At 43.9% G+C, this 12,284-nt stretch overlaps 2 protein-coding genes across 2 annotated transcripts; one reads left to right on the forward strand and one right to left on the reverse strand.

Moving 5' to 3' along the window:
- Positions 1–1,010: 1,010 nt before the first annotated feature.
- Positions 1,011–3,951, forward strand: C922_04270 (ubiquitin thiolesterase; the record flags this gene model as incomplete). Its single annotated transcript, XM_008819855.1, has 4 exons — positions 1,011–3,065; positions 3,304–3,372; positions 3,506–3,674; positions 3,896–3,951. 4 exons carry the CDS (start codon positions 1,011–1,013, stop codon positions 3,949–3,951), a joined length of 2,349 nt encoding a protein of 782 aa, XP_008818077.1.
- Positions 3,952–4,032: 81 nt separating this feature from the next.
- C922_04271 (hypothetical protein) lies at positions 4,033–11,304 on the reverse strand (the record flags this gene model as incomplete). The annotated part of the gene is made up of 2 exons (XM_008819856.1): positions 4,033–4,137; positions 4,465–11,304. The coding sequence occupies 2 exons, from the start codon at positions 11,302–11,304 to the stop codon at positions 4,033–4,035; spliced, it is 6,945 nt and encodes a 2,314-aa protein (XP_008818078.1).
- Positions 11,305–12,284: the final 980 nt, after the last annotated feature.

Raw genomic sequence — 12,284 nt, forward strand, 5'->3', positions numbered from 1 at the left:
TGAGGGGAACTGCCTTAACTTATCTCGTGCTTGCAAAGGTAACGGGACATGCAAGTGCTACGTGGGCAGGCACATGCAGCAGTTAACCTTCGGAAGAGAAGTTACAGAGTGCTCACATAAAGGAGGAAAAAAAGAAGAAAAAAAAAGAATATAATGCCAACCGGAATAGGCATAAGAAAAAAAGGCGCACCATGAAACAAGCATAAACAAGGCTCCTTATAAATGGAATGCAAGCGGAAAGGAAAAAAAAAACACCTGCACGTTGGCATTTTTATTCTGTCGACAAATAACTTTTGCTTGCGCGAAATGACAACCGACTTAACATGAAAAAAGCGTTGTGCGCGCTTTTAGTGTTTCCCGGTTTTTTAAGCGATTGGGCAACAGAGTGAAGCGCGTTCCTAATGGAATACCGCACCTTTGGAGGAAACTTGCTTTTTTTCTTTTCCTATTTCTACACATCTGTTTTGGCGATTACAGGGGTGAATTTTGAAAGGATGTATTTTCCCCCCATGGTCGTCCTTCCCCCATCTGCTACGCATTTGCAGAAGGGGCTCCTCGCCAAATTGCCAAAATCTGCGCGAGACAGGGGAGGCGAAACGTGCGCATAAATCTGCTCCCAGCGGTGCCTCCACTTAAGCGCTTGTATATTTACTGTGTGGACAGCATTTGTTGATGGGGTTACCGAGGGAAGAAAAACTTTCGCACTTGAGTCGGAATGGTCCGCTGCAACCCCGCGGAAGTAGAAGAAAAACTTGGTCGGGGATGCTCCCCAAAAGAATAACGATGTTGTGCTTCCCCGAAGGTCAATTGCAAACCCGTTTGCCCTTGGCGCGACGCTCCGCTTCCCATTTTAAGTCGCTAACGTGTAAGTGGACTTATTTACATTTTGCCGCCCAAAGTAGGAAGAAAAAACAAAGGTAATAAAACAAAAATGACGAATGAGGGGAGGGGAAAAAAAAGAAGTTAAATGATAAAAAAATGTGCATAGTCTGCCGGTGAGGCGGGGTGGAATGAAAAGGTATACAGTAAAAAAAAAAAAAAAAAAAAAAAAAAAAATCGCTACTTCATCGGAAACGAAGATAGACGACGATGTAGATCCCTCGGCTTCTCCACTGAACAGTGGTGAATACAAGGGAAACTGTTTTAACCTAAATTCGGATGATGAGAAGATCGAATTGTATGCTGGTATGGCTCATCCCAGGGGAAAAACAGAAGCAGGCAATTATCCCTGTTTGGGTGGTCGGGCAGGCCAGAAGGTAAGATCCAGGGTCAAAACGGGAGAACATGGTCCAAGACACAGGGGTGATAGTAGCGGAGAAAGCAGTGACCGTAGCAGCGCTAGCGGTTGTAGTAACAGCCAGGAGAGTGAGAATCCAAAAGGCATAGCGAACGCTCCCAAAGAGAATCACATCCGTGATAATTTCATAAAACAGGAGGACCCCCAAAGGAATAACACCGACGAGGTGTCACACATAGGAAAGTCAAGCGGTCAACGAATTAACCGGAACAGCACGTGCAAGAAGGCGGGAAGAAAAACTTCGGACGGTAAGATCCGCATGAAGGGTGAACACATGAGCGATAGCATCTATTCCTATCATAAGAACAGAGGAGACGGTGATGCACATGATGAGAACGCCGCAGCTAGGGCAGGAAATGGAACTTGCAAGGACACTGACATCGATGAGGCCAGCGAGGCACAGATGAACGACAGGAGCAGGGCCCTGCTGCAGGAGAATATGAACAGCATAAACAGCATGAATGTGATGGGATCGAACGAGAACGTGATGGGGGAGGCGGCGAACATAATGGAAGTGTCATCAAACGTGGGGGTCGCCAATCTGATGGTTCCAAATGATCGAGCCGGCAACGCCCAGAACAGCAACTCAATCAACGACAGCATCATCAGTAGCAATTCCCCCCTGGGCAGCGGCAGAATCCAAGCGAACAGAAGAAGAAGAAAAAACAGGAAAGCCCAAATTATCAAAAAGTGTGGCGGACTGAAAGACAAAGAAAAACCCATTTTGCCCTTTTATGTCATATGCGACTATCTAGATTTTGTGGAGAGAAAAATGTATGTAAACAGATTCCGATTTAAATTATATGACCCCATTTATCAGCTGGGGAAATATCGGAATTGTGCAGGGGTTGTTCTGAAGAAAGATTTGAAAAAAAGCTGTCTAAATTATATCGACTCTAATTTTCTATTTTTAAAAAAGGAGTTATGCAAAATCGATCTGGACATTGACATAAGATGTCCAACCAAACAGATCTTTAAGCATGTCTGCTATCGAATGAATGTGGACCCCACGCATGTGCTGATTTTCCCTTACCCCCCGCTAAATAGCCCTATAAATTTTAACCCTTACAATATTGATTCGTTCACCTCTAATTCGGATTCAGATGGAGAGAATTACCAAAAGAATAGCAACTCGACATATGGACCCATGCCATTTGAAACGATAATAAAACAACTTTCCGTAGCGTTGGAACACAACTCACTCACGGAACAGAAAACCTTCTGTTTGTCTCTTCTTCCATTTCATTATAAATACTTCACGAGACTGTACCCGGAGGATTCCCCCAAATATTTCCACTATGTAGTTCACTTGTTTAACGCGAATGTACAGTCTGTTGCGGCATTTACAGGGCATATTAAGCTTAAGAAAAGCCTGCCTAATAAGGATAAAGGGGAGAAAAATTACTTCCAAAGGGATGTCGACTCCAGCAGTGATGTCTCCGGATCGTCCAGCTCGGACAGGTTCAGTAGCACCATGGCGAACCGACACTATTCGTCCGACAATTACACAACAGTTCAAGATTTAATCGACAAAATTAAGTTAGAAATTAACCCCTACTTGAAAAAAAGAGGAATAGATGTCAAGCAGAAATTTCGACTGTTGTTTACCTTCGGCCCCAAAATTAAGTACCTCAGCCATAATGAGCAGCTGGTACAAATGGATTTCGTCAAGACGAACCATATCAAAAATGTGTATGTCACTCCGCTAAGGATGGAGCCTGATTTTACCGACGAGCAGAAACATTTGATAGAAACGGACCAGCTTAAGGTGGGCACCCCCGCGACCTGCGACTCCATGCGTGTGAAAAGAAATGGAGAGTATTGCTCTCTACAATTTAACCACCTCTTGACGATTTTAATTGGCGCGAGCTAGAATGGAGGAACACCAAAAGGAGAAAAATATAGGATCTCCATTTGTACTTCCATTTGTGCATCCATTTGCGCCTTCATCTTGTCTGCCCTCCCACCGTAAATTTTCGCCTTCCTGCTGTCACCTTCCCCTTTAGATAATTCACGTCTTCAATCAGACACCTTCGAAGGAAGTTTTCGGCTACAGTTTTGACGTCCTCGTGCATGTAAGGAACTGCCTCCCGAGCAGAAACAAATACATAAATATAATTATTCATTTTCGTGCCATGTGCCTGTGTGTGGTGTCACTCCCTCCTGTATGTATTCACCTCCCCTTTTTACGATTTCCTCCCCCCGCAGCCGAATGACAACATGCTGGACATCAAAAACAGGATAAGAAAAAGGACCCTCCTGCCCAAATACATATTCGACAAAATCACCTTCTTCGAGTTTGAGAACGGGCAGAGGATTTGGAGGTCCAATGACGACACCATCAATTGGAAGAACAAGCAGTTCGCGATCATTATAGGTGAGTCTTTTTTTTAACCTCCTCTACCCCCCTTGCGCTGTGTATATATGTATACGTATATATGCATAGAAGTGCTTATTTGCAGCGGGGTACACACCCTTTTGCGATTCCTTTTACGATTCCTTCTTGCGTGCTTGTTGTCACGGTTTCCTACCCCCGCGAGGCTAACATTGCCCCATTTGGGCTTCTCTCCCCCCCCTTTTTACCCTTCCACCCCGCAGGAGAACACCATGCCCCATCCCAGTCGAAGCCCCAAATGGGAATGAAAATAGCATAATCCTGATCGCCCCCTCTCTTCCAACATACGCACACGACAATTTTCCCTAATTTTTAATCTCTGGCTGCCAAAATGGACATTTCATTGGTTGATATCATTCTCACCCTCATTTTTATTAATTTTAGTTTTAATTTTATTTTTACGTTTAGTTTTAATTAATCTCTCCCTTTTTTCATCGCTCACTAGCTATTTCATCCTTGGTTGACAGCTGCTCTGGGGGTAGTGCTACATACCGCGAACGTTGCGCATGTGGTGTGTGCATGATGCGATTACATGCATCCTAGTACCCCCCCCTCACAACAGTGCATGCATGTTTGACAAAATGTGCAGGCATGTCCTAGTGCCTTATTTGCCTCCCCTGCCCCCCTTTTCACTTTTCCCCTACAATTGTAAAATTAATTCATTCATCGAATTAAAGAAAAGAATTTTCCATTATTAATTATACTTTGATCACCCTCGTTGTGTCTATATGTATATGTGTATCTTCGGATATGTGCATGTATCCCAACACACCTGTGGGCAGTGCGCTTGCCTGCCATACGTGTATAGAAAAATTAAAGCCTTTTTAATTTCCCCCTTTTTTTTTTTTTTTTTTTTTTTTTTTTTTTTTTTTTTTTTTTTTTTTCGCTTCTTCTTATGATCATATATTTCGTTCGTGTAGACAGATTCTAATGACTCCTCGGCGTTCAGCATGTAGTAGGCAGTGCTTTCTGAGGTGTATGTCAGATCCGAGTTGGCAGAGGAACAGAACGATATTTCGGAATCGTTCCTGGCGATTAGGTCGTTCGAAATATTATTTTCGTTGGAAGAATTAAAGTTGACGCTGGGTACTCGCAGGTTGTTATTATGTCCATAATCGTTTTTAAGATCACTGTTGCTCGTCGCGGAGATGTTCTTCCCGTCTTTCGCTCTTTCTCGTATCCCGTTGATGGTATTGGAGGTGCATTTATACACTAATCTGTCCGCTTGACCCTCATCATTTTTACCTGCGCTAATCGCCATGTGCGCAGCCTCCTTTTGAGCATATCCACTGGAGCAATTCAAATTTTGTATGGAAACACCCGTCACAGCTTCGTCGTGATTTTTTTTTTTCTTCTTTCTTTTGACTTCTTCCTTTTGTATACCTTTCTGAGGAACTCTCTTTTCGTCATCCGTTGAAAGATCCGAAGTAGGCGGAGAGTAAAATGGGTACTGGTAATCTCTACAAATATTTACACACTCATTGTTGTAAATGTTAGGCGGGTGGTTCTTCTTCTTTTTAAAAATGAGTTTTTTGTTGTTAACGGCAGCTTCGTTCACGGGTATGAGCATGCTTTTACTTAACAAGCAGTACTCGGTGTTCATTCCGTTTTTCTCAAATTTGGTACTGAACTTTTTGAGGTAAAGGTAAAGGTTCATCACTTCTTGGCTGCTCAGATTTTCTTTCATCATGTTTGGTGCAGTGAAGTCTGCGTCTTCGACATCCATGTGTTCGTCCATTACGTGGGTGTTGTCCTTCATATCGTCTATGAGGAGAGGCAGGGGGGGGTCCGCATGCTTCGCATGGTTCGCACGGTTTGCAAGGTTTGCATCTTCTTCATGCTGTTCATGCTTTGCATGGAGCGCTGCGTTGACTCCTTGAAGAGGGTCCTTCTCCACTGGGAGGTAGAAATTCAATCTTGTTCCATTCGGGTCCTTTGCGTCGGCTCCCTCCTTTTGGTCCATGCGAGGGGTGCCTTTGGTTCCGTCGAATCCTAGTGCTGTTTTCCGTGAGTTCTCCTCTTCCTCTGCCTCCTCGCTACGTGAAACAGCGTTTGCACCATTCTGGTCTTCCCCGTATGACAAGTAATTTTCCTGCTCCATACGACTCGGAGAGGCAAAATCGATAGCGCCAAAATCCATGTTCGCATCCTGCTGGACCGGCACTTCCGATCCCGTCTCCTTTTTCGTCTTCTTCGTCCTCAGATTGGGACTCCCTCCATTCACAAAGTAGTCATCATTGAGAAGGTCATTTTGGCAGAGTTCACTGGCGGTGGGGTCCCCGTTCAGGTTGGAAACTCCGGTGCTTGACACGGCGGGGAAGGCACAGTCAACGGAATCCGAAGCGCAGGAAGACACCTTGTAGTAGACTCCATTTTTATTGCTAACAATGTAGCAACATTTGTGCATTCTTTCAATAAGCTTTTTCTTCCTGTAGAGAATTTTACTCAGCACGTCAGCATTAAAGAAGAGGTCATAGGTGACTTGGTTCTCCTCAGTGAGAAAAAGATCCTCCTTCCTTGTGCCCAAGCGGACGATAAAATTTTTCTTCTTTTCCAGTTGTGCGTTACTCAGGAAGTTAAAGATGAGAATGTCCCCCGGAACCATCTTATTGTGAGCAATAATTTTTTTGGACTTAATTAAGTTACACTTATTTTTATACTCAATGAAGATTTTAAAATTCAGAGGGTCGTCTACGTAGTAGTATTCTTCCTGCTCATTGAGGTAACTCTTCCACATGTCATAATTATAGCTGGTAATATAACCCTTTTTCATTGCCTTCAATATTTTTTGGATAATCCTGCATTCTAATTCCTTAGGCTTCAGGTACACATCGCAGTACATTAGGTCCAGACAAATGAGGGACGTATCACCTATCTTTTCCTCCGCGTAGATATCAAAATATTTAAAAAAAAACAAAACGTTTTTATTTTTTGTGTTGGAATTGTTTTTTCGAATGGATGTTTTTTTGTTATGGGGCAAATATAATATGTCTATGGTTGGGAATAGATCGTTGGATTCTTTGTTCGTTTTTTTTAGGAGTTCGTATAAGTACAATTGACTGTTGATCTTCATGTCTAGAGGGAAGTAACGATACACATCATTCGTGGGCAGCAAAACGTAGAAACATTTTTTCTCCTTTACATAACCATTCGATGATGAGGAAGAGGCGGAAGAGTAGGAGTCTTCCCCCGAGTGGGACGAATAAGAAGAAGAGTAGTGCGACGAATTGTTTGACGAAGAGAAATTTTTCATTCTCGAGTTGTTCACGTGGGAGGATCTTCTTTTAACCCTTTCATTCTTCCTCTTGGAGAAATATTTAATGTATTTATCAATCGACTTGGTGCTGCAACAGGAGGGGACTGAAGACACCGTAGAGAAGGAATCCTCCTCCCCAGGGCTGTGCTGCGGAGGAAACTCCTCGGGGGGGTTATCACACGCTATCTTTATGTCGAGGGGCCCCTTTTCGGGGGTAGTACACTCTTCTTTCAATCCGCGCTCGCTCAACCCCTTTTTCGACGCGTCCTCTCGAGTACCCTTCCCCTGGATGTGCTCGTTCCGCTCGTTCCACTCCTTTTCCTGCGTTTTCTTCGCCCCCGATTTTTGATGTGAGGGTCGATTGTGTCCATTTCCATCGCTGCTTGCGCGGTCACTCCGGCTGGATGTCGCACCCGCTTTGTGAAGTCCACCAAGTGGAGCTTGGCGGTAGGGGTCGCCGCCGTCTGCCGGCGTTTCGGATTTGAGTAACGGGGACGTGGAGCTGTCCCCCATGGGGCGAGTGTCCCTCAGGTTGGATGTCTTCTCCACCCTCTCCCTCTTCAGCTTCGTAGAGCGGCCCAGCAGATAATCCGCGCGCTTCTTCCTCTTGCAGAGGTAAATCTTCTTTATGATTTTCAAAACTTTACAGAAGGTCTCCAAAACGGTTTTGTTCCTGTCAAATTTAATGTTAAAAAGGGAGGGGATACCTACTGGGGGGAGGTCACTAAACGACTTGTATAGATAGGAGTACTTATCGAAGACTCTAATTTTTACGTATTGTAATATTTCTTCTTTCAGTTTGGTCCTCCTTCTGTTGATAATTTCTTCCATTCTGCATCTCTTAACAACCTGTGGATTGACCACAGCTGGGTCACACTCTTTAATAAGCTTCGGGATGAGCGATTTTTTTACATAGACAAGCATATAGGCACTGTAGTGTTTCATCCTCTGTTTGATTTTATCTGCGATGTCAAAGTCGTACAAGTCTTTCTCCATGTTGATGTCGTACCCACCGAAGTTGTCGTTAATGACTGAGTATTCACTCACGCGAAATATTTTATCATCATCACATTTCAGCCAAAAATTTTCGTTATGCTTATAGCTGAAGGAGTAATAGTGTCCACTGTTCATATTCCCTTGGTGCACTGACACGGCCTGTAGGATATACTCTCCTCCATTTTTGCAATACTTTGATAGATCCAATTCTTTGTAAAATTCGAAGCGATTATTGAGCTTGACCGTTTCCATTCGTTGCAGATCGAATGTAAATCTTTTGAGGAGAAATATACAAATATTTGGGAAGCTGAGAAACCTCATGCCTTTTTTGGCTTTCTGTTTTCCGTACCCATCCGTTTCGTAAATATTATCTCCCTCTAGCACTTCTGCCTCGATTGCTTTGTCTAGAGATTCATAAATGTTGTTGCAGCCTTGTACGTCAAGCTGAATATCTTCGTAGGTCTCTTTCCTAACACTTTTGTAATCTATGTCTAGGCATTCTATATAAGTTTCTACTTCTCCTTCGAACATTTTTTTCACCGAGCCTTCGACTACCGTTCCCTTCATTTGTTCTTCCACCTTGTCCAGTAACAACTTTAGCAACTCGTGTGTGTCCTGTTGAGTGAACACATCACTTGCGTCCCATCCAAAGGATCTTATCAGCTCTTTACACGACACAGCTTCATTCATACAATGTAACTTGTAGAACAAATTTTGTAACGCCAAGGATGTTGGGAGGATGTTCTTCTTTTCGTTTTCTTCCTCCAGGAGGATGTTCTTGTAATCTATTTCTTTCGACTTATCATATTTTGTTTTCCTTTTATTTTTGTGGTAGTATGAGGAGGAGGCCGAGGAGCAGGACACGTAGGACGACGACCCGGAGGAGGTGATGGACAGGACGGACATGTCGCTGTCTGAGTAGGAACCGTCCTCATCTCCCCGAAGGGCACCATCCCTCTGATCGTCGTGATCATCCGCAGCAGAGTCTTCATCCGGGCTACCATCCACGTCCCCGTCCGCTTCGGCACCGGAACCATGGAGACCACCCAAGGGGGAGGATTCTCCATCCCGCGGCACGGGGCCCTCTTCGCCTTCGGAGTGACCCACGGAGTGACCCATTGAATGACCCCCTGAGTGACCCACGGAATGACCCAGGGCATTATTCACCGAGCTGTCATTTTCCTTCTTCACGCTACCACTTGGCGTTAAATCAAAATTGTTGTTAGAAGCGAACTTCTTTTTCTTCTTCTCCTTGGACACGGTCGAAATGTTTGACAAGTTATCGGACGAGCTAAAAGGGGACATCACATGATCGTTATTTTCACCCTGCTCCACCTTTCGCTCATTTGCATATTTGAAAATCTTTTTTTTTTTTTTTAAATTCTTCTTCGATTCGTACACCATTCCTTTTTTTTTGTTCTTCTTACAATTCACTGTCATCACCATTTCGTTGTTGTACCCTTCACTTTTGTACACAGAGTTGTCATAGTACATCTCGCCGCTATCGTTGTTGCTCACATTGTTTTGCATCCCTCCTGTGTCAATAGACGGGTCAGACGACGAATTATGCACGTAGGCATGCTTCTTATTGTTCTTTATTTCGTACTCGTGGGCCCCGACGCTAGGAATGTTGGCAATTTTTGCAATGTCGTTGTTGCTGATTCGACAAATATTTACAACGTTGCTGGGTCGATACGATGCCTCTTCCTGTGTTTGTTCCCCATCGTTGTTGCTTACCTGTTCATGGGGGGCGTACATATGCTGGTATTCGCTGATCGTTTTTTTCTCTTTTACGTTTTCTACTTTATCCGCTGGGAGCTGATGGAGGTGGTCATATGGACGTTCCATCAGAGGGGACCCACTGAAGGGGGACGAATCCGCTAGGGCCGCATTATGCAGTGCCCCCAAGGGGTCTTCCCTCGAGTGTCTCAGCTGACCAGTGGTACTGCTGCTACCATTATCGTTGTCGTTGCTCCTACTTAGATGATTCATCCGCAGGTCCGCATTTTCCATTTCATTCTTCATTCGGATGTTGTGATTGTGTTTTCCCATTTGGTACAACTGGGATTGATGAGGGTTTGCAGTAACTTCCGGTTCTCCAAAGGCTCCCCTTTGGATTCGGATATCGTGCTGATCCCCATCCCGCTTGTGTTCGTCCCCCTGGCGGATGTCGCCCTCTCCATCACGATTGCCCTCCTCGCCATTGTTGTCGCTAGGCGTGTAGGGTACCATCCTCATCGGGGAAGCCCCTTTGAAGTGTTCCGAATCGGAACTGTCTGCTTGCTCAAATTTTGTCTTTTTCTTCTTTCGGTTCTTCGCCTTCTTCGAGTCCACCTCCCGGCCGTTAGCAACGATCTGAGTGGTGCAACTCTTGTCACTAGTGAGGCACAACTTTTTCCTTCGTTTTTTTTTCTCAAATTTTTTTTTAAAAAACTCTAAAGTTTTCTCACCAATAATATTCTCTATGTTAAAAATCATCATACAAACAGCTTTCCGAAAAATGTTAATATGATAGAGAAGCTGGAGTAGGGCATTCATATAGCACGTCGCTCCATGATTTTTGAGACCAACAAATCCTGTCCTGGATTTACTATCATAGTTTATATCTCTGCTGTTTTTAAAAGATTCTGAACCGAAAGGGAAGACGCCAGCCCTTAGGACGATTTGCCCATTTTCATTGATAAATCCTGGCTCCCTTAATTTTTCGAAGGGAACAAAATTGTGCCAACCACGATCAGTATTCAAATGAGAAAAACTAAAGTGATCGATTTTGTAATACGATTTCCTATAATCTGCTAAGTTGATTAAAATTATATAGTATTGTACACTACTGAATCCCCAATCAGGAACCCAATCATCCTTTGCGATGGCTTCAATAAAGGATGATGCCACTGGATACATATAATTATTGGATCTCGACTTTGCAATAAATAAAAGTCGAAAGATAAAATTGGGACATACTTTCCATTCTGAGTAGACATCCTCATTGTTTCTAATTCGATCGAAAAAGTTGTCCACCACTAATTCAATTTCATTTTCGGTAACTTCCCTCAGGTTCTTATGACTGTATGGTCCATCGAAACTGACATTTTTACTTACTTCGAAATGGTTATTGTCGGCTAGCTTGTCTCCTTTCTGGCTGTAACTATTATTTTCGTCATAACTATCGTCTACATATATTTCATCAATTTTGCATGACTGCATGTTTTGTTCGTGAAACCGATTAAAGTTATTGTAATGATTGTAGGTGTTCATCGGATCATCTAGCATCCCATTTCCGTCCCCGTTCCCACTGTCTGACGAATTGCTTCTTCTATTCCTCGAGTAGTTCTCCTCCTCATCGTCGTTGCTGTTGTACATTTTCGCTGTTCCCTTCGATTGGGATGTTTCATATGTGTGCGGCTCGGGCACATATGGAGTTTGTCAGTGTCACGCAAATGGAGCGAATGAACAAAGAGAACGAGATGGACAAAATGGCACCGATTAAACGGACTAACTAAGAATCTTACGTATGATCGGCTACACGACCCACCGATAGATCAACTAGTGGGGCAGGCGCTCCCCACTTTATGTAAATGCATATAGAAAGGGACACGCGCGCCGTGGCGTGCACCGGCGCTTTGAATGACACGAACTCCTCCTAAAGGTGTAAATATGTGGCTTCTACACATACTGATGGGAACAAGATATATACCGTGATGCCTCTTTTAAAAAACAATGGTGTGCTTTGGAAAGATCATTTCTACGATGAGAGCATCGGTACTCATCATTAGTAGGCACAAAATGGACGCCACAAAAGAGGACAGCTATATGTCCTTTTGGATAAAAAATGAAAGGAGACTGGTACCACTTCGTTAACTCCAAATTGTCTCTTTGGCGATGCAACGTGTTCGTATGATAATATGTTCTGCTATTCTTCTTCCCACTTTTTTCGTGAGGTATTTTTGTCCAATTGTTTGGTCTCCTCGTTTGCATATAAGCATATGGAAGGAGAGATCGACTAACCCGGATGGGGTGCACATTCCTGTACATGCGCACGAGGTAGATCTCCCCCGGGAGCAAACACTCGTCTGTACTTGACCTTCACTCTATCGAAATGAACAATTCGTGAAGGGGGCAAACAACTCACAAATGAAAGAGTTTCGCTTTCAGGAGAGAAGCAAGACGGCCTCCTCTAACAACGACGCTGTTTTGATGGCTACTCTTGGCCAGCCCTGGGCTCTAATTCGATACAAGACGCAGTTCCCTCAGTATTGCTACCATCAGTGCCAACGGTGTGCTTACATGTAGCTCTCCTCTTGAAACTGCACACATGGGATATATACCCTCCTCAAGCGAAG

The sequence above is a fragment of the Plasmodium inui genome, assembly GCF_000524495.1.
Source record: "Plasmodium inui San Antonio 1 unplaced genomic scaffold supercont1.21, whole genome shotgun sequence".
Taxonomy (NCBI): domain Eukaryota; phylum Apicomplexa; class Aconoidasida; order Haemosporida; family Plasmodiidae; genus Plasmodium; species Plasmodium inui.